Source organism: Chenopodium quinoa, unplaced genomic scaffold (assembly GCF_001683475.1).
Source record: "Chenopodium quinoa cultivar QQ74 unplaced genomic scaffold, ASM168347v1, whole genome shotgun sequence".
NCBI classification, from domain to species: Eukaryota; Viridiplantae; Streptophyta; class Magnoliopsida; order Caryophyllales; family Amaranthaceae; genus Chenopodium; species Chenopodium quinoa.
Window position 1 is genome coordinate 4,731,279 of NW_018745684.1, and position 22,158 is coordinate 4,753,436.

Sequence of the window (22,158 nt, forward strand, 5' to 3'; positions counted from 1 at the left end):
AAAGCTCGACTCACTTGGCATTTACGCGGTCTCCAATAGACATATTTGATCATGAATATTTTTGGCTATGTATGAGTAAAAATTACAAAAAGTTGATATTTGAAAATTTTATTATGAGATGAATCTAATAAGGTCCCACATGCTAAATTATTTCTATTGTATAAGTCATAAACCGTGGTCAAACTTATTTTATTTTGACCACATAAATAATAAGTGAGTCGAACTTTTAAAAACGGAGGGAGTATGAGAGATCACTATTTTACTCTCACAAACATTGTTTTGGACCTTTTAGTCCCATCAATTTTCTCTCTCTCTCTTTTTTTTTTTGAGATCAATTTTCTCTTTTACTAACTTACATTCTTCAACATTGCCTTGCCTCCCTCCTCTTAACAAAGCGAGCTTGTGGTTGTGGGACAATATTATTACAAGGAATACAAGGTGTACAATCACAAACTTCCCAATTCATAATGTAATCACCTATATTATTACGAAAATATAAGATGAAACACTCACTAAGTCACCACAACTTTGATAAGACGGGTCACCCAATATAAAGACATACACAATCATTGAAGAACAACAATTTTTAAAACCGACTGCCATTATTAAAGAGTAACAGAGCTTGACGGATAGAGCAACTAATTATGTCTTAATACTATTTCTTATTAATTTACCATCTTTTATACAGTATGATAAAAGTTTCTAATCATAATTGACAATTAAGGTTTGACAAAAAAAAGCAAATGGCCTGGTAATTTACCAAAAAATAAATAAAAATACTGTAGTAGCTAGAAAAAAATTGCCGAACTTCATGAGAAGTTTAGGCATAGAAAACAATGGTATACAAATGGATAAAAGGAATTTGATGCTAAGTTTATGATCAAGTACCTGTGTCTGTGTACCAGTATATTTGTCACTGTATATAAATAAGATGTGATATTAACAGGACAACATTCATTTTAAGAACGGAAATAACATTAGTTAACACTGCAAGACTTACAACAAAATTCCTTCTTACCTCTTGCATTTCATAAGAATAGTTTAATAGATTAGAATATAATTAAGATGTGATAAATTCATATCATAATCCAATTAATTAGACTATTCACTATATTTTAACTAGCAGCGCCAACCCAAGTGACAAAGACAAGGGGACACTTATAAATATTTTTGTTCAATTATAAAACACCTAAACAAACTAACCCATAAATCCACCTCCAGACATATTTGGCTGGGTCCCCTGCGACGGTACTTGTCCCTGGGGAACCAACTGAGGTCGACCGGGACCTTGCATATAACCTTGACCCATTCCAGCACCAACCATTTGCTGAGGTTGAGATTGTTGTTGTAGCTGCTGAAGTTGTTGCTGCTGTTGTAACTGAGGTATTTGTTGCTGTTGCTGAAGTTGTGGAATTTGTTGTTGTTGCTGAAGCTGTGGAATTTGCTGTTGTTGAAGTTGCGGGATTTGCTGTTGTTGCTGCAGATGTTGCATGCTTTGTTGTTGTGGTAAATGTTGAAGCTGTGATTGCTGCATCTGGGGAAGCTGCTGCTGTTGTTGCAGCTGTTGCATAGTTTGTTGCTGTTGCATATGTTGAAGTTGTTGAGGCTGCAGCTGAGAGTGTGGTTGCTGCTGCTGTTGTTGTTGAGATTGCTGCTGCTGCATCTGCTGATTTTGCTGTTGCATCTGCTGATTTTGCTGCTGCTGATGCTGTAACTGCTGATTTTGTTGCTGCTGGTGCTGCAACTGCTGTTGCTGACTTGGTATTTGAGGTTTAAAAATCACCATATCCTAATTTACACAGTGGTTTTAAAAAAAAAAAAAAAAAAAAAAGGCACAAAGCTTGTTAGGAAAATAATTTGAGGACTATTCAGTTCTGTTGCAAAGCTAACAAACCAACCATACAAGGCAAAATTAAAAATAACCATGCAAGTTGCATAAGAAACTCAGTATAATTGTCCCAAAACATTCTAATGTTAATTTTTTTTTTTCTTTTTTTTGAAAAGCCATATAAAAATGGGGTTATATTATTAGATCATTAAAAGCAACATTCATAATAATTTCCTAAAAATATCATTCACCCAAATTTGTTGACCGATTTTCTACGGTTACCCGTACATTTAACAAAAGACCACTTTACATCAATACTCCCTCCATGTTTAAATAATTGTTATACTTTGACCGGCACATGATTTTAAGCAATTTAATTGACTTAAATAAAATAAGAGATAAGTGGGGTAGTTGGAGTATTAAAAAATTGTAAAAGAAGATAGTGGGGTTAATAGTATATTGAAAAATAATGAATGTAAGAGGAAAAAAATAATAATAATTAAAAAAAAAAAAAAAAAAAAAAAAAGTAGTAGTGAGTTTGAGTGGGGACCATAAAAGGATAAAGATATAATATTAAAATATAGCTTTTTGCCAAGAAAAAGGAAGTGTAACACTTATTAAAACCAGAACGTATTTGGTAAGTGTAACACTTATTCAAACACAGAGGGACCGAGGGAGTATAAAGAGCAACTAACATTAGAAAACCTTTTATAGTAAGCTGCTAAATCTAGAGATGAAACTGGGCGCAAATTTTGCCTTTAATCGGATTGTGTCAAATGTGGAGCGTGGACGATTGATACATATAGTGGAATCACAATTGGGGTTCTAATCTCTAATTTTAAGCGAGAAAAGCAAAGTCACGCAGGTGTATCAACTTTTGTATAAATTTATATCTATTATGTACATGAGATCCTAAAAGTGTTTAGTAATTCCACTAAAAATAGAATTCATACAAAACCCAACACTATTCAAATAAGAATTAGTTGAATTTCCTGAATTCTATGACATGAGAATCATCATCTGCTGCCTTGTCATATATACTATTCAACAAGTTGTCGGTCAATATCCTCATTTAGGCTGCCAGTTAATCTCCATGATAAACAAGTTTCGTTTATCACGGAGTAAAACGGTCACCTCAGATAGCGGTATTATGCAAAACCGCTACTTTTTTTTACCCATTTTCACCGCAAAAATTACACTTTTGTCCCTGTGATAAACGAAACTTGTTTATCAAGGAGATAAACTTGTATTTCCTCATATCCTCATTTCGTATCTGAGGGAACCAACCTTGTCTCTCCATTCTGTGGTAAATTGGTAGCACTAAGAGGTTGAAACGGTAAATCAATTACTAGTTCAGTAGGTCTTCATCGATCCCCTAAATTTTGAAGGTGCCAGAATTTTTTGGCTTTTTATGATAGATCACCATTTCACCCAGTTCACTTCCATGGGCGGCAAAGGGATTTTCCAACGACCCTACACCACTTATGAAGGACGTTGGGAAGCCTGGAATGATAAGTCTCTTTTCTATATTAGTCTAATAAATGACAAATGTCTTAGATGAAAACACTTTTTTTTTTTTTTTTTTTTTTTTTTTTTTTTTGTAAGCTGGAAAATGCAAGATCATTTAATGTTGCTAATTTACAATTATGCCATTAGTGACATGAATTAATTACCTTTATGGCCTGTTTGGAATATTTGGCCCAAATTCATTGTTTGGATGTAATAGAGGCACTTAAACATGAGTATTTGCTCATATTTGAAATTCTTATGGTATTTGCTCAATTTTTTTTTTTTTTTTTAATTTGTGTATTTATGAGCAAATACTTATGGAGAAGGTATCATGTGACATAAGTATTTGCTCATATTTAAGTGTCTGCACCTACACTTATGACATGACTTTACTAATACAAAAATCCTTATAAATTATCATCACATTCACCTTATTTCCCAATTAAGAACATTTTGGTTAACACGATTACACAAGCATAAAACATAAGGATGGTAATTAAATTTTCCTGGGACCCTTGTTTACATGATACCTTCTCCATCCTCTAATAGTATACCTCATTTCTTTAGGGCACAATTAGGAAGGGTAATCTTACCCTAAAGAGAGGGAAAACAAGTGAATGGAGATAGTGGCTAATTTGATATTGAGGAAAAAAAAAAAAAAAAAAGGATGATAAGATAATGGGTAAATTTTTTTAGAGGGAAAAGGTAAAGGGTATTAAAGATAATGGGTGAAGTTGAACTGAGAAGATTTGTGACTAAAAGTAGTGGAACCAGCCCCAAAAAAGAGATTAACTACACTATTTGGGGGAACCCCCAATTCCCAATACACAAATTAAAAAAATGGGTACACTATTAAAGAACGGAGGGAGTATTTTGCAGATAGACGGAACATAAAGGAACTAATGAAGCCAATCAATCTCTGCCGAACACACTTTGAATGATCATTCAAGCAAATTGCTGGTATTAAACTTTTAAAATGAACTTATAAATAAGCAAATAAAGTACAGAACAAAAATAAAAAATCTAACCCCAGGAAAAAGCATTCCTATTAAGCGGCAGGCTTTATCAGAAACGGACAGCAGCAGCGTCTGTGTAGGCAGCTGGATAACTGCACACTGAAAGTTCAAAGAGCAAAAAAAGAAAAAAAAAAAAAAAGAAGTAATCAATCTAACTGTAGTAGCATAAACAAAAGCATCTAAAACATCAGAAGTTTATTGCTTCCCTTAGACGTACAGGAAGTGAACAACATGTGACTCACAAGAAGCATCCACATTGATAAAGTTTAATAAACACATCAGTAAATTATGCACTTGTCTCAATGTTCACAAAATCACATCAATAAATAACACCTTCAGGAATGGAACTTCAACAAATCTAAAGACTCATTTTACTTCCAGATCAGCAGGCATCAATATACAGTAAATCCAATTCCCCTTTATTCAACAACATAATAAATCTTTTTTTTCATCTCCTCACCCCCCCCCCCCTCTTCTTCCTAATCAAGCTATGAATGTGCCAGAAACAAGAACTAAGATTAGTATACACAGGTATGACATCAGAAGTCACAAAGAACTATCCAACAACTCACAAGCTTCTTTTCTTGTAGCTGAGCAAGAAATCCATGCTGATTCATCGCCCTGAAAACAAGAAAATCTGCTTTGCCAACATATTGCCTGGAAGTGAAAAAGGACAAAACACAAGATATCAGCCGACTTACATCAACATTCATGTTGGACAGTTGAGCTCTCTAGTCCCTCATAGAAACACATATGTGCATGTCAAGAGCATCAAAGATACAAGAAAAAAAAACACCAGTTTCAATATGGAAGTAAGCCCGGAAGGAATGCATTACTTGTTATTCATGTGATCTTGAGAAATAAGACGGACTATTTGCATAGTTGGCGGCCAGTTTGCTGCAAGTCTGTGCAAGAGTAACAGAGAGTTAGTAAGGCCGATAAATGGTATATGACCCACTTCCCATTTTTTTTATGGATTTTGGTAGGAAGGAGACTAGGTAAGGTGTGAACAAAATGGATCCAACTAAGCTTTATTTGTGGTGAGTGCAGATAGTGTCATTCATATTCCCCGCCAACTATCGATAAAGACGAACAATACAAATAAAAGAAATACATATAGCACAATACAAAACCTTAACAGAAAGTCAATAGCAACAGAACCTATAGTACTAAAGACAATGCTACCAGAAAAAAAAAAAAAAAAAAAGTACAGAAGAGGGCTTAAATATACAGCACCATATCTGCTCACTCATCCTCTTTCTCTTCCTCCACGTCTTTAACACTTTACTCCTTTCCAGTTCTCTCACTCATTTCTGGTTCTCAAATTTCACTGATTAATTTATTTCACTCATTCTTTTTTCTGCTCTTTTATTCCTCCTATGTGATCCTGACTCTCTCTGCTCAATCTTCTTCCCGCCAAGATTTTCAATCACTTGTATGATATCTGTTCTTATAATTTCTGAATCAGTATTATAATGAATCCTAACATTTAAGTTCTCTGCAACTCTGCTGAAAATATTCAAACAATATACTCAGTAATTAAGACTACAGTAGTGCATAGAAGCAACTTTTAAGGTCCCTCATCACAACCCTAGCTGCTCATTGATTTATTGTTCCTATTAGGAGTTTAATATAATGTTCTCCGCTATCATGATTAACGTTTCCTGGTGTATTATTGCAACTTTAAGGGACTCCTCACTATTTTAGTTCAGAGACAAATCACTAATTAGATTGTGAGTAGTTGTTGAAGGTGTATGCCTCTATCCACATGACATAGCCTTACTGCTCCCTGCACTTTTGAGCAAACAATCCACAAGCTTGTCAAGCATACATTCTAAATTTCTAATGCACCACTTTTGCACAAAAAGAATCACCGTCAAAAAGAATAAAAAAACCATCATACAGCAGAGTGGCATAACTCAGCTAAGCATCAACATCTACTTACTAAATAACCAAGAATTTGAACTCAGAATAGCAGCATAACACAGCTAAGCAGCTACATGAACTTTAATAATGTAGCAATTTTCAAGGGAGCTTCAAGCACATAAATGAGCAGCCAAGACAAACAAAGATTAATAACACAAGGAAACAGATCTACTTACGTCTCTGAGGCTGATGCATTCCTGTACCCCTGCATCAAGGATAACAATTATATTAAAAAGCTTCCAGGTGTTATTTATTACTTTATCTAATATTTAAAGTAAACAACATTATTGATCTTAATTAAGAACTAATAAACTTAAAATACATATTTTAAAAAGTACCTCTAATCTAGTAATAAATACAGGTTGTCCCTGTCTCTGTCCGGATAAGTTTCCCTGTAATTGTCAGTAACAAAAATCAAAATTAATACTACCATGCAGAGAGAGAGGGCTCATCTCCTCAAAGACTGTAAGACACTGATTGAAATTCACACAAAAATAATATTAAGAAATTGAACAAAGAAACCTCTAAGTATGAATTCCACTGAGCTGCTGAGGTATCAAGAGGTTCATATGTACAAATATTTACCCTTAACTACCCAGTGCCTATTGAATATTTAAGTCAAGCACTATCAAACTTATGCCTTACTGGCCTAAAACTCTAAAAGAGAATTTCAAGCACAAATGTCCAAGAAAAAACTTGACCACAAGGCATAAGCCACTACAAATTCTTCTGTTTCCCTAAAGCAATACTAAACATGTTCTCATGGTCTCTAATCAGCACCCAACACATTCTGGCAATAATCAACAGGGCTGTTTATGTTGAAGCATGTCAAAAAGAATCATTTAAAAAACATTGAGCTAAAAAAGAAAAAAAGAAAAAAAAAAAAAGAAATTAATAACAGTAAAGCAAATTTGCGCTTCAACTTTTAAAAGTGCTTCTGGCTTTCATCTAGCAATATGTATGGCTAAAAAGTAAAATTTTGAGAACCTCATTTCTCCATTGACACTTTTGAATATGTTCAAACACCCCAGATATGTAATAATATGAAGATTTACAATAAATGAGAGGCCACAAAGAGATAAACACACACACACACAAAACAAAACAAAACAAAACAAAACAAAAAAAATGAAAGAAGTAAGCACACTGATATTTACCTCCCAAACTTTAACATATTTGGATTGTGAAGACTGTAAAGAAGCCGTAGCTTGTTGAGACATCGGCATATTAGCTGCTGAATTGTTAACTCCAATAGATTGCATTCCTGGCTGTACCTGCTGAGGCATTCCTGGAGTTGGCATCATAGAGCCAGTACCGGATGGTGCACCAGTTGAACCAAGATTCGACATCATGTTTGGATTCATATTAGTCCCACTCTGTGTCATAGCCGAAACATTTCCCTGACCAATCCCAGATATAGGTTGACCCATCGTATTACTTACATTTCCTTGGAGATTAGTCAATGGCTGAGAAATGCCTAGGTTAGAATTTCCAGAGACATTTGAAGTTGCAGTAGAAAACGAACCAAGGGCTGAGTTCTGTAAAGGCTGAGAAGCTCCTGCAATGCTTCCCGACCCAGTTACAGTAGAGATGCCGGACTGTCCAGAAGACAATACAGTTTGAGAAGGTGGCACATTCGATGTCATACCATTAGATATCATGTTTGACATGTGCATACCAATAGTGTTCCCACCCATTGAAGGCAACCCTAGAGAAGTTCCTCCAGCAAGGGCTACTCGTGCTTGAGAGATATTGTTTAGTATGGCACCCACAGGACGCACAGGCTGAGAAATGCAACTGCTAATAATTGGCTTCAGATCTGGAACATTTTCATTGGTGGTAGTTGGCTCCTGTGACACAGAAGGAGGCGAAGATGCCTGTAAGCTAGGAACACTTTGTGCAGCAGCACGAGGAATGGAAGGCATATGAGGTATAGCAGGTCCTGATGCCATGGATGTCACTGTACTTGGCTCCTGAAATAGCATTAATGATAACAGGTTCAGCAACAAAAATAAAAACAAATAAATAAATAATACAGTTGACAAGTCAGACACATAAGGCAGAATACAGAAGGCTTACCATTTTGACAGTTGCTTGCGGAACATTTCCAGCAGACACAGATGGTCTATTCATGATATATCCATTCACTGAAAGAAAATTAAATTTATATATTAGTAAATGGATAACAGAAATGTAACAGCACAAGATCTATGATAATATTAGCATATCAAGTTATCAGCCATCAAGTCCCAACAATCACACAAAGCTTCTTCCAAGATAATAAGATGAGTGACAAATTCCCCAAAATTTGCAATAGGAGGCATCCCAAGATCCTAATATTCCATTCGGTGAACAAATGCAGGATCTCATTGATAACCTACTAGATCAGGTGAAACAAGAAACGATGCACCACGTAGCTTGCAGTTGAAAAGAGAGAGCCTGCAAATTTTGAATTTTATTTTCCTATCTTCTTCATCAAAATCTTTTTCTCCAGTGAAAGCACATTGATAAAATTAGCCTTTAGTTATGTAATCAATGACTAAGTTTTACTTCTTGGCACGTAAAAACATAGCACGGCAGATATTGATTATAACATAAAAGCAAATCTGCCGAATCAATATTTGTAGATACACAATTTCAATTTTCAAACAGAAACTTTATTTCAAGGACAATTAAGAAAACCCATATCAGATTATCAGCATCCGAGTTTGAATCATTACATCATCCTCAATCCCTCATGAGAGGATGGCTGTATTACTGCCAAACACTCAACCAGAGTTAAAAGAATCTGTCATTGCAACATCAGTCAAAAAAAAAATACAAAGCACAATGGAACCATCCTCCAACCCTCTTCTTTCCTCCTCTTCTTGGCATAAGCTACAACAGCTTGCAAAATCATACTTCCTTTCGTAAACGCATCCTTTGATAGAATCTTCACCTTATTTGATGCCTAACCCTCTAAAAATATTCCTTGCGAGGACTTTGTATTCAAATTACCAAATCCAATCAGCTAGGAAAGCTAACGAAAATTCTATTCAAAAAGGCTAACAAAAATTAAGCCAAAAAAAAAAAAAAAAAAAAAACTTTCTAGGTATGGAGAAAAATCATTTCTTTTTCATGTCATCATGTAAAACTTTCTAGGTATTACATTGAAAAAGACAAGTGAGTTCTAGGTAGCGCCTTTTCACGTCATCATGTACCTAGAGCTTTAAATGAGTACCAAAAACAAAATTTAACAGAGTTTTAAAGGAGTTGTGAAAACGCTTAGTTGACTAAATAAAAATTCAAAAAAATAATAACTCGGAAAACCTCCTCTATCATTCATACATATCAGAGAAATATACAGAAAAAAATTGGTGAGAAACAGAAGCACTAAAAGTGGTTGGTGATGCCATGTGAAGGAACCTTGGAAGTATAAAGGGATGCTTTCCAGCGAAAGAGGTGGTGATTATGCTTTGGAAAGGAAGTGAAAAGTGATGAATTTCATGAATAAATATTCTTTCCTTTTAAGCAAATAAGATGAACTTATATCAAAGATAAAATTGTAACTACATCTGCTTTCAAAAAAAAAGATCTAACATTTTCCTTTCAAGGCTGTTTTTTTTTTTTCCTTCTACGCACTTAACTTTATTCCATTTTCGATAAACTATCTTTACCATCATACCCCTCTTGCCCCAAATTAATTACACCTTTCCACACATTCTCTCTCTTACTCGATCTTATACCCACCGCCTTCCCACACACACAAACACACTCTTGGTTTATCTTATATACCTTCACTCTAACTTTTTCTTAAACTCACTTTTTTTTTTTAAATGTTTTCTTAAACTTCGTATTTAAAGTAAAGTGAAACAAACAAAAAAAAAAAAAAAAAAAGTGAGACATTTTATCGGACACCAAGTTATTTTTCTAGAAAGAATTCTAGTGATTACGTTTGGGTTTCATTGCAAAAATCATACAAGTTTCGGGTGCCAATCTACTCCAACTAAAAGTTAAGGGGCTCAATTGCAAACTTGGTGAAAGTCTGGGGGGATCACCACTTTGCTGGATGCTATATCAATTAGTAATGGTTAGCAACTTAACAACTCAAGGACCTAGCCTGCCAACAAATTTCATTTAACCACCTGGTGACACAGAAGGAGGGGCTGAGCCAGGAGGTGAAGTTGTGGCAGGATTTTGACTTTGAGCCAATCCCGACCGACTTAAGGCAGCAAGAGCCTCCATGAAGCTATCTGAAATCTGAACAGAGTAGTGAGGTTGTTTAACATCAACAGCTGGATCAGTCGCCATCTGGTTACGCTTACCCTACGACAATTGTAAAGTTTTATGTTAATTTTTATGTTAATTGGAAATGCAATTGTAAAGTTTTATTTTAACTGCACATTCAGCAAAAAAACTTAAATAAGAATAGGAAAACTACATTTAGGACCAAGCGGGAGAATTCAAACAATCTTATCAAAAAATGAGAAGCTACTGGTCTTCTTTCTTATTCACACAAATTTATATTAATGCCAATTTGCATACAAACAAAATCAGGGCATAAGTTTAGAATTTCTAGTCAAAAAAAGATTGGGGGTTTTTTGATATCCCAGCAAGGACGAGGCTAATAGCCTAATACTAACAAAAACGAAATCTAGTATCTTAATACTTTTCTCAAACTTTTCTGTTGTATCACGATTAGACAAAAGGCATGCCAAGCTGCAGCAATCTACTTAGGTTGTGGACCTTGACAGTGGTTCAGCTAAAAACGTACTCACTTTCTTGTTTTTTCAGTGGGCACGAGAGACATCAAAGGGATGAACAAGTTCAGTCCTGTGACAGATACATAGAGATGTTTGGCACCAAATTAGCCAGAATTTCTAGCAGCTAGATGGGAAAAATTAGTACGAAGGTACAAGAAGTCAGGAAGTGAAGGGAAAAAATTGGTTTCCCAGCACCAAATTTAGATAAATGTGAAGCATTTTAAAAGAAAGCAAGGTGGTACTGAAGGGAAAAGTTTCTTTATAAAGTTCCATTTTGCTTTCATCAAACTGATGATATTTCTGAAGGCCCCTTTCCAGTCATGCTTGTTAGGCACTAAGGCATGTCAGTCAACAAAACCTAGAAATGGTTGCTTCCGTTCCAATCCTTTCCCCCAAAACCGAACTTTTAGAATTTCTCTTTCTCCTTAAACCATCTCAGATCAACAAAACCTGACATGTCTTGCAGTCCTAAGAAATAGCATCCTGGTTTGTCAACATCACATGTTACCATTAGCTCTAAAAATTACACCAAAGTCTCTGAAATACTCAACCACTTTGAAATTCAGGGTTTCTAATTTTCTGACGCAGTTGCAATAAACACCAATTTTGCAGGCAATGCGGATGGTATGCAGCTGTCATAACCTAATACCATAATCTTAATAAGCTCAAAAACCTTTACAAGTCTCAATACAATGAGTCAATGATACAGTTGAGGTTTGATATTTCTGGACAAATTGAAAAGTATACCCCCCCCCCCCCCCGCCCATCAAAACTAAAGCCCTCCTTACAAATTATAGAAATGGCAAACATTAGTCAAGAAAAGTATAACAACGCAAGGCAGATTTTAAACAAAGGAAAAGTATTCCCCCCCCCCCCCCCAACACACAAAAATATCTACACACCTCCTTACAAGTAACTGAAATGGCAAACACAAGTCATGAAAAGAATTATGCAAATACAAAATCTAGACAATGACAAAAGTATCCTTCACTGTAATTGAGCTACAGAAAAAGTGTTGCTTACAGCGTTATATAATGCTTTAAGCTTAGGTAGCGGTTTTGGACAAATCACAGACAACGAGACAGAACACTGCATGCAGAAACCAAGGTCAGGCTGCTACATGTATAAACAAAAGGTTAAATTCATATAAAGAAATGCAGCTAAATTCCAGTACCAGACCAAACCATTTAGACACAGTCTCAGCATCATATAAAAGATTCTCGGTTTGAGCTTCACCACTTTCACCCTGCTCAGGATTTTCAATTGCTGGTCGATATACTGGTGTCGGCAAGGGATAAGGATTACTAGCAGAAACAAGAATGCAATGTCTTTTTCCATCCAAATTCTGTTCAGCTCGATATCCATTTTGAGGGATAGCAAACATCTAACAGGCAAACAAACAAGTCAGCATCTAGCAGGCCACTCTCAAGATATAAATGCCAATCAACAGAACATATCTTTGTATAAGACATAATTTGGCATTACTATAATGAAAGGTACAAGGAAATGCAACAAATAAAGAAGGTTGTTTATGATTCCAATAAATAGAATAAAAATTCCTCCATCAATCTCATAATTTAACAAGGTTAGTAAGGAAGAAGATTGACCTGTACATAAAGGGGAGGTTATGGGGAAAGAGGAGGGGGGTAAACAGCTCAAGAAGGTAACCAGGTAATCTTTATGTAATTTATGCTAAGTATACAGACCAGGAAGAAAAAAAGCCTAAATAGTCAATAGGAGCACGTTCCAGCAAAAATCAATCTTTTGGATAAGATTTCCTTCGTTTTCTTTTAATTTACTCACTTTCCTATTTTGGATTTTTTTAATTTACTCACAACATACTATTTTATAATTGTCACTTTCATACCTTACTTTTTTCTCTCTCCTAAATTTAAATACAACTCTTGGTTTCCGTGAGAGGAGAAGTGTGTACATTTAAAAAAAATAACAAATTAAAAAAAAAAAAAAAAAAAAAAAAAAAAAAAAAAAAAACAGAGAGAGAGAGGGAGGGAGTGCAAAAAAAAAAAAAAGAAAAAAGAAAACATAGCAGGAGCCAGATCTTATAAATTTAAATATGAATCTTAGATTTTAAGTAAGGCCACAAAATAAGTAAGGGACATTTACATAATACAAAAATAGAAGCCAATGACTCCAAAACATCCACAGGATCAGTACAAAATACTGTTTTCATTAGCTAGCTAACAAGTTGCAGCATCTTACATAATTATTCTTTACAACTTACTTATCCACCTAACTTTTCCACAATGATATCAGCAAAGTATATTTCAGCAATTTCAAACCAATAAAAAGGTTGGGATGAATCAAATTATGGTAAGCAACATGCATCAGGCCTCCTTTATAACCCAAGAGCAGCAGAAAAAACTACCGAGGCAAAACATTGACTTTGATGTAGCAGCAAATAAAACAAAACCAGAACATAAAGCATAAATACTAACTTAAGAGAGAGTAAATATATAGCAATAGCAACAACTAAAATGCAGTGAAATTGAACCATGAGCACTTAAAAATTCAAAATCCAGACCATTAAAGCCTCGGCAAGGCCTTCAGCAGTTGCAACGTCGTTCCAGCCACCGCCACAAAATGTTATGGAAGACAACCAGCTTAAAAAATTATCCATGTCTCTTGTCCAACCACTTCTTTGAACCAAGGAACCTGTTAAAAAATTTCAATCATCAATTTCATCTTTAAACAAAAAAAATCTAATTTATTTGAGACATCAAAACCAATCTGAAATATGTGACCACAAATAACTTTATACACTGCAACACAAGAGAGAAAATGAGGCCTGCATAGATTACAGGAGTTAATAACTAACACATCAACGCCTTAAAAGCAACAAGATAATAGTAACCCTGGCCCCGTGAAGTAAAGTCATGTGAAACCTACATATTCAAGCATCAAATTATTTTAAGAATGTCTTTAACTCTCTAATTGTTTTTTCTTACTGTTTCTTTTTCTCTCTGCTCTCCCTTTTACACTATTGGTTTAAAATTATTTAATGTCACATAAATTGAGTACTATGTTGGAGGATAATTATGAAGCAACTAACAGAAGACTCAAAAACATAACAAGTGTTTAATGGGCTATACATTTTATTAGAAATACAGAATAATGATCCTCTTCCTAGCAAACAGAAGGCAGTGAGAAAGAAAAGACTAATATGACCAAAAAATAGCCCAGATGAAACAAAGCCAGACACTCAATTACCCATTACTGTAAGGCAACAGCAAGTGCACAATAAACTGACTACCCTTTTGAAATTGTGAAGAAGTTAACTAGTACAACATTGCCTGCCACGATTTTTGTATGATTTGAACTGCTGTATAGCAATAGAGATATATATAAACATCAAAAAATTACAGCATACACCTATCTTGAAAAATAAAAGAATGATGGAGAAAGCAGCTTTCAACATCAATTATTTAACAATTTCTTAAAATGCAAAAGAGGGCAGGATTTTAGTGATAAGTGTGAAGATTTCTTTCTTAGCATATGGGTCTCAATACATCAAAAAGATATAAACTTATAAAGTGAAGTTTGACATCGATTTATCTACCTTATGCTGGTGCATAGAAAAAGCTATTACTTCCAATGTCGCTGATTATCTATTACACTTTCCTTTTTCAACTATCTCAGATGAAACTTTACACTTCGTATATTGGGAAAGGCCAAACTATTATTTTAATACATCTCTCTTTTCACCAGCAAGGTTAGGACCTTACTCTCTCTCACATTTAATGACAAATACCAGCACGTCTACTTTTTCAAGAAAATAATACCCACTATCTTCTTAAATCTATTTTCTAACACAAAAAACGATTGATAGTCAAACAACGGCTTAATACCTAAAATTATGTGCCAATACTAATTTGAGCATGAGTATCAAAACTATTTAAGCAAATTTTAAAACTACAACCTAGCGGATATAGTAAATTCTCCATAAGATTAAGATACAAATTTATTTAAAATTTGTTTCCTATATGGTTAAATTTACCCTCTTCCTCTTTTCAATTGCCAAACTCCCTAAGATTACTCCAAAATTGCTTTTGAGAAGTAAAGATTCACTTTGCATTTGCCAACAAAATTCTTGTATTTCTATACCTTCATTTGTGCATGTCACTTCCACATTACATCAATAATTCAATCCCATTAATTTTGTGATTGATCTCTTTTTTTACAAAAAAAAAAAAAAAAAGGTTGCACTCTCTTTGGTGTTACAACAACAATACCAAGCCTTAATCCCAAAAAGATAGGGTTGGTGGCATGAACCAAGACTTTAACATGTGGTTGTCCATAAAGATCAGTTTGCCTTCATTCACTTCTATCTAGTGATATGTACTTGAACACTCTTATAAACCCAATTTTTTTATATCCTTTTAAAGTTATCTTTGGCCTCCCTCAACTTCTAAAAGCCCCAAAATCCCATTTCTCCTCTATACTTACTAGTGCAGTAGCACATTGTCATCACACATGTCCAACTATAAAAGTCAGTTCTCTCTTATCGTATTTTTCATTATCATCAACACCAACCTCACTCTGAAATTCTAAATCCTAAATTCAATTTGTTTTCTCTCATATTCCGCACATCAATCTCTAACTCTCAACATAACATAACATATGAGTTATACTCATCTTCTTAATATTATCCTTCCTGAATTCCCAAAATTAAAGTAAATTACTAATCTACTACTGTAAGTCTGTAATACTTCCTTTTTTTTCTTTTACTTCTATAATTTATCTTTGGTGGTTTTGCCTCTTTATTTAAGGTAGTTCTGAAATTACAAATAAACCATGTGATTAGCCAAAAAGTATGGGAGAGAAAATAGCTTATAACAAACCAATAAGGTGTTACAGCAATCAAAAAGGGTGCTGTTCTCATATACAACATTTTAACATGAACACTATATAAAAAATTTGGTATTACTTAATGTTAACGTTATACGGATATAACTGGATGGGATGGATGTATAGAGAAAAAAGGATTTTAATGAGGATTGGGAAATGCAAAATTATCCTTTCTTCACAACGGCAAATATGGCGCAATTATAGAGAGGAGGAAAATAAAATAATAAGAAACGAGAGAGAATATAACAGAATAGGAAAAAAAAATTAAAAAATTAAAAACAGCTCAATATTTTAGGTAGGTTGTAGAAGTTAACTTTTGTTATGGAGAAGCAAAAACATGAAGGCATAATCCAAGCATATGATTTATAGATAATGGATTTAAGTAAGATTCTTGAATACCTACCGGAATAAGGTCCATGTGTATTAAACACAACCAGAGCAAGCTCAAAAGTTGAACCAGAAACAATTGAAGTAGGTTTCTGTATCTTGCAAAGAAACAAAAACATGGACACTAAAATCAGGAAGATAAGATAATGGTACAAAAGTTGAACCTGATACAAAATTGAAAAAGTAGAATGTATCATCATCGAAACTCCCAAAAAAAAGTCAAAAAGGCACTATAACAGACTGGTTAGGTGAGTAAAACAAGAGGCACAACAAATGTCAAATTTATTTCCTCATTACTCAACACAAAAAGTAAATGTACTACATCTCATTATATAAATACATCAAAAAAAAAAGCTTAACCATCACTTCTAACTCCAACAGTTTGTCTACTGCTGTCAGTCTTGAAAGTCAATATTATCTTTGTATCTTTGAGAGAATGAATCGAAGATTTAATTATTACCCAAAAAATTAATAAATAAATAAATTAAGTTGAAAGGTAACTTTCCATGTATATTTGGAAATTTACGGTATCTACAATATTCAAAAACACTTTCCTTGCTTCCTTTAGATTTTAAAGTATCTTAATAGAATAAATAATAGCACTTCTTAGAATATTTAATCATCAATGGGAAAGCAAATTCAGGTTCAGTTTTAGAATAAAACTATTTTCTAGATCTCCAAGATATTGTTTTAGTCCACAAATTACACCCTGTACACTAAGCTGTGATTATCAATGAATTTCCTAAAAGAAGAAATTCTCCGTCATCAATAATCACTGGTGTAACAACACATCCAGCAAGCCAGACGGGGCCAACCATCAAAACTAAAGCCATTTGACATCAAAATACTTTAAAGAAACCAACTTCCCAAACCTTATTATTCCACCATACCTCAAGAAAACAAAAGGGAAGCATGCAACTCAGAAGTCAGCTAAAATTAGACAATGCAATCAGAAAACCCCCTCCTAAATGATTGACAAAATAAAAATTTGGCACATGCTTGAATGAAGAAGATAACAAAGGCCAAAATTAGAGTAATTTAAAAAAAAGTGTGAGAATGAGACAAATAATCAGAAAGCATAAGAAGGAAAAATAACAAACCTGAGTTATCATATCATTTGAACAAAAAGACCTGCATATGAACCAAAACATATTACATTTTTTTCTTGGGAAGTTAAGGCTTGTATGATTTCATTTAGATACATTTATAAATCTTATAATTGTTAAATAGGACAGACGTTAATACACCTCAATGCATGAGATTTCATGCCAACAAAATCATACACCAAATGTTAAGCTTCCTGCTTCGAATCCATTTCTTTCCTTTTCAAGGAGGTGAGATAGACAATGGGAAGTAGAGTGACCCAATCAAGATAAAAGCTTTTGATGCAGCAAATGACTTAACAAAAAAACAAACTAAAAGTTCTATCCTTTTCAAGGAGGTGAGATAGACAATGGGAAGTAGAGTGACCCAATCAAGATAAAAGCTTTTGATGCAGCAAATGACTTAACAAAAAAACAAACTAAAAGTTCTACCGCCAGACTGGTCCCAAAAAAGTTTCAAATTATAAAAATAAATAAAAAATAAAATCTATCCTATCTTTAAGACAAAAATCAACAATAACATACGCGAAATAATATAAGAAGAAAGAAACTGGTTCACTGCGGTATTAGTAGGACAGTGAAGCTACACAATAACTCATGATTTCTAGCATAGCAAGGCAGCAAACTACGCTAAAAATGCATGGTTTGTTGATAGTTAAGTCCGGCTACTTTCTAGATTAAAGGCTATAAAAACCCACAATACATATACATTCAACAGAGCGCAAGCAAACAAAACCAGCTCCAGTTGAGAAGAGCAAAGCTTGCACTAAGTTAAAGAGTAGTTTCATCTCGAATAAAGGAACGGAATATACAGCCCAATATTGTACGGGAGTAAATCTAATAACCCTCATCAACCAATCTACATCAAGCGGGGTGAAAACTGCAAATAGGTTGTTCAGGGGTGAGTAAAGTGGCCATTGTATTGTTCTGTCACAGTAAAATTCAGCAGAGTTTTCTCTACTGAGATCATGTTCGTAAATAGATCTAGTGAGGGACCAAACCATGCTAATTACTGTATACAATCAGCAATTCAACTCACAAACTTTTCAAACACCAAAAATTAGATATTTCAAAATCAAGCACGAAACACCCATTCCACATACAAGCTAAACAGCATTATTTCATTCAATTAGGCCAAAAATATCATCAAAAATAGCATTACTGCATAATCTAGTCTTCTTAATATCACTCAGTATCCACACAATTAACAATTTAGTAAAAATAACACAAAGTCACAAATCAAACCGTTCCAAAGTCGCAATTCATCCAATTAGCCATGATTAAATCAACCAATAATTACCATAAAATATCATCATGATCGTATTCAACAAATCAAAACCTAAATTACACTCAAACAAAACAAAAAACGAATAAGAAAAATTCATTCAAAACAAAATTGCATTCAATTTGACCAAAAAAAATCATCAAAAACAGCATTACTGCATAACTAACAAGAAAGGCAAGCCCTCTTCCCTCTTGTGAAAAAGCCTTACCTTAGAGATGTATAAAATAACACAAATCAAACCGTTTCAAAATTGCAATTCCTCCAATTAACCATCATTTACTAAACTAATAATCACCATAGATATCAACATGACCATTATCAAAAAATCAAAAACCTAAATTACACTCAAACAGAACTAAAAACGAATTTATTTAAAAAAAATAAAAAAAAATAAAAAAAAACAATCAAAAACAACAAATTCCATTCAATTTGACAAAAAAAATCATCAAAAACAGCATAACTGCATGAATTAGTCTTCATAATTTCAGTCGAAATCCAAGCACAGCCAACAATTTAGTGAAACAACACAAATCAAACAGTTTCAAAATCGCAATTAATCCAATTAATTATCATTTAATCAACTACTAATTACCACAAACATCATCATGATAATTTTTAAAAAATCAATAACCTAGATTACATTCAAACAAAACTAAAAACGCATTTTTAAAAAAAAATCAATCAAACACAACAAAATTCCATTCAATTTGACAAAATTAAAAAAAAAAAAAAAAAAAAAAAAACCAAAACTTCGATAACAGCATAATCTGATTTCACTCAAAATCCAAACACAGTCAACAATTTAGTAAAACAACAAAAATCAAATAGTTTCAAAACCGCAATTCATCCAATTAACCATCATTTAACCAACCAACAATTACCACAAACATCATCATGATCATTTTGAACAAAACAAAACCTAAATTACACTCAAACAAAACTAAAAATTAAACAGGAAAATTCAATCGAACAACAACAAAGTGAAATAAAAAGCCCTAATTTAGCGAAAAACCTGATGATCTTATCAAGGTAATCGGAAACAATGGTTTTCCAATAAGGACCCATAGCCGCAGTCCCTTCAACAACGAGTATAAGCTGCTTGTCCGCCATTGAAATTCAGCTTAAAGCATAAAATTTTGGCGGGGTTGAATTGAGGAGAGAGAAAATGATTCAATTGTTTTTTGGTTTGGTAATTTGAGAATTGAGATGTTTCTTACTCCGTAATATATTGGTAAAAGCTATGGCCTATGGGGGAAGAAACTGTTTAATCAGAAGCTTTATAAAAGTTCATATATACTCCGTAGGTACTGTTTACATTGCCTGAATTTCACTCATCTTATATTATCTTGTTTTGTTATCAGACCTAATCAGATTTTATTTTCTATTTTTTACTTGTATATTTTTTCTTTCAAAAAAAAATAGGTGAGGATCAGAATACTTGTTACAATTATGTTATGTAATCAATATCAGAAAATATAGGAATTGTGTAAGATTTTTTATATAATGATTTTAGGAAAGTGATATCATTAGGATTATTTATGGGAGGAAATGATTTGCTAAATAATATTGATATGATTTTGTAAATCATATCCTTTTTGTATTTATGGTAATATATCTTTTAGGAAGATTATTTCTTGTTTTATGTTATCTTAGGTTTTGTATAAATAATTGACCTAAATGAATAACAAACGAGGTATGCAACACCTAAACTTGTTGATTCATGATGTGTGAATTGAATAACTTCATTACAATATTGTTTTGACTACTATGATGACTAATTGACTATCACAAATTACTCAAGTGTGTTAGTTATGAAACGCACTTGATTCTAGCTCATTAAAGTGTAATAAAAGATAGGAAAATAAATTAGACTTTATTACATGACAAACATATTATTTCTTCTACTTTTTTTTTTTTTAATTTAAATAATGCAACATTTTGCATTGGGGAGAAGAAGCTGAATATATGTATCCTTGTTTTATTTACTATATAAATTTAAAAATATACGGAATATTTTTTTTATTCTAATTTATAACAAAAGTTTAAACCAATGGTTAATAATGTTGTAGCTTCAAAATTAGATTTATACTGTACTAGTCATTTATGCACGCAATGCACGCGAAGTTATATAATCTTTTGTTATACAAAACACACAATTGGGATACGCCATAAAGAGATAGAATATTGAAAGGAGAAAAAAATGACATAACTGCATCAAAAATTAAAATTTTAGAAGATTACCCCAAAAACGCACACTTAAAAAAAAATATCAATATGAAAGATAACATAATTATTGAAAGTATTTCATTCAAATTTGGAAGATGTTTCTTCGACAACATATGAATTCCTAGTTCAATATCAACATTCACAAATATGCCTTGATTTTGATATTCGTGCACTTGCAATAATAAGGAGGGGAAAATTGTGATATTAATAATTTTTTTATAAACTGTGTTTTTATTCATATAAATTTGAATTAAATTCTTAATTGTAATTTCTTAATAAAACCTTGTTAATTGTCAGAATTTCATAATTTTTAATTCATTGATTGTAGTGATAAGTGTTTTATTTGTCCACTTATCATGGTATTTTTGACACAATTTTGTAGTTATTTTTCCCTCTTTTATCCCTTTTTATCTCCTTTAGTGCATGATTATAGCTTTTAGCTTCCCCAATCTTTTTTATGTGTGTGTTCATGTTTGTAGATGCAATGATAAATTGATTATATAGCATAAGCATGAAGAACTATATTGGAAGCAAAGCACAAGAGGAGAGGGCGTGCAGCCCCTAAGGAGAGGGTGCTCCTACCCCAAGCGCCACAATCTGCCTCCCTCTATCCCGGCTAAGAGCGGGCGTGCACTAGTCAAGGAGCGGGCGCTCCTAATCGAGCTCCAACAATTTGCCTTCTCTGATGCAGTGAGGAGTGGGCGTGCACCTAAGGAGGAGCGGGCGCTCCTCCCTGAGTTCCAACAATCTGCCTTCTTTGCTGCAGCTAGGAGCGGGCACGCAAGAGTAGCCGGAGCGGGGGCTCCAGGCCTAAGAGCGGGCACTCCTATATGTAGGATCGGGTGCTCCTGCATGCAGACTCGTTCCTAACGGAATTTTCTATGTGACTTTGGGGAGTATAAAAGGGACCCTTGGTTTTTATTCAAGGGGGACTTCTTCTTCTTCCTTTTAGTCTTCTTAGGTCCTTAGTTAGCTCTAAAAACTCTCATTAATTAGCTTAGTTTCTCTCAATTTCAATCATTGAAGTAGTTTAATTAAAGTTTGTATTCTCAATTTCAACACTTTCTCAACTTTGAAGCTTCATTAGTAAATTTCTTCCTCTATCTCTTGCTCTTTATTTTCAGTTTTTAATTGCTTTGAATTGTTAATTTCCTTCTTAATCTTGCTTTATTGTTGTTGCATGTTCAATCTACCTTGTTCTTACTACTTTTCTCAACTTGTTAAACTTATGTTGAACTTAGATATTGTTGTTAGGTTGTTCTTCACCATG

The 22,158-nt window shown here is 33.6% G+C and overlaps 1 protein-coding gene across 2 annotated transcripts; it reads right to left on the reverse strand.

The window, feature by feature from the left end:
* Positions 1 to 996: 996 nt before the first annotated feature.
* Positions 997 to 20,030, reverse strand: LOC110717832 (mediator of RNA polymerase II transcription subunit 25-like). 2 transcript variants are annotated; one of them, XM_021896617.1, is made up of 15 exons: positions 19,675 to 20,030; positions 17,375 to 17,405; positions 16,291 to 16,372; positions 13,564 to 13,694; positions 12,196 to 12,405; positions 12,045 to 12,110; positions 10,404 to 10,584; positions 8,359 to 8,426; positions 7,437 to 8,252; positions 6,618 to 6,671; positions 6,456 to 6,484; positions 5,190 to 5,258; positions 4,926 to 5,010; positions 4,366 to 4,452; positions 997 to 1,789 (listed from the first exon to the last, which is right to left on the reverse strand). In XM_021896617.1, exons 1-15 carry the CDS (start codon positions 19,770 to 19,772, stop codon positions 1,199 to 1,201), a joined length of 2,598 nt encoding a protein of 865 aa, XP_021752309.1. In that variant the 5' UTR covers positions 19,773 to 20,030; the 3' UTR covers positions 997 to 1,198. The 2 variants fall into 2 exon arrangements, with proteins under 2 accessions (XP_021752309.1, XP_021752310.1); XM_021896618.1 differs by having other exon boundaries at positions 16,291 to 16,366; positions 19,675 to 20,028.
* Positions 20,031 to 22,158: the final 2,128 nt, after the last annotated feature.

What these genes read in the sequence shown, in the direction of transcription:
- LOC110717832 (XM_021896617.1), bottom strand. Translation starts at nt 19,772, where the DNA reads ATGGCGGACAAGCAGCTTATACTCGTTGTTGAAGGGACTGCGGCTATG. An exon ending in TTAAAGCATTATATAACGCT is followed by an intron (nt 10,585 to 12,044) that starts GTAAGCAACACT and finishes CAATTGTCGTAG; the next exon opens with GGTAAGCGTAACCAGATGGC. An exon ending in TAGGAATGCTTTTTCCTGGG is followed by an intron (nt 1,790 to 4,365) that starts GTTAGATTTTTT and finishes TGTGTAAATTAG; the next exon opens with GATATGGTGATTTTTAAACC.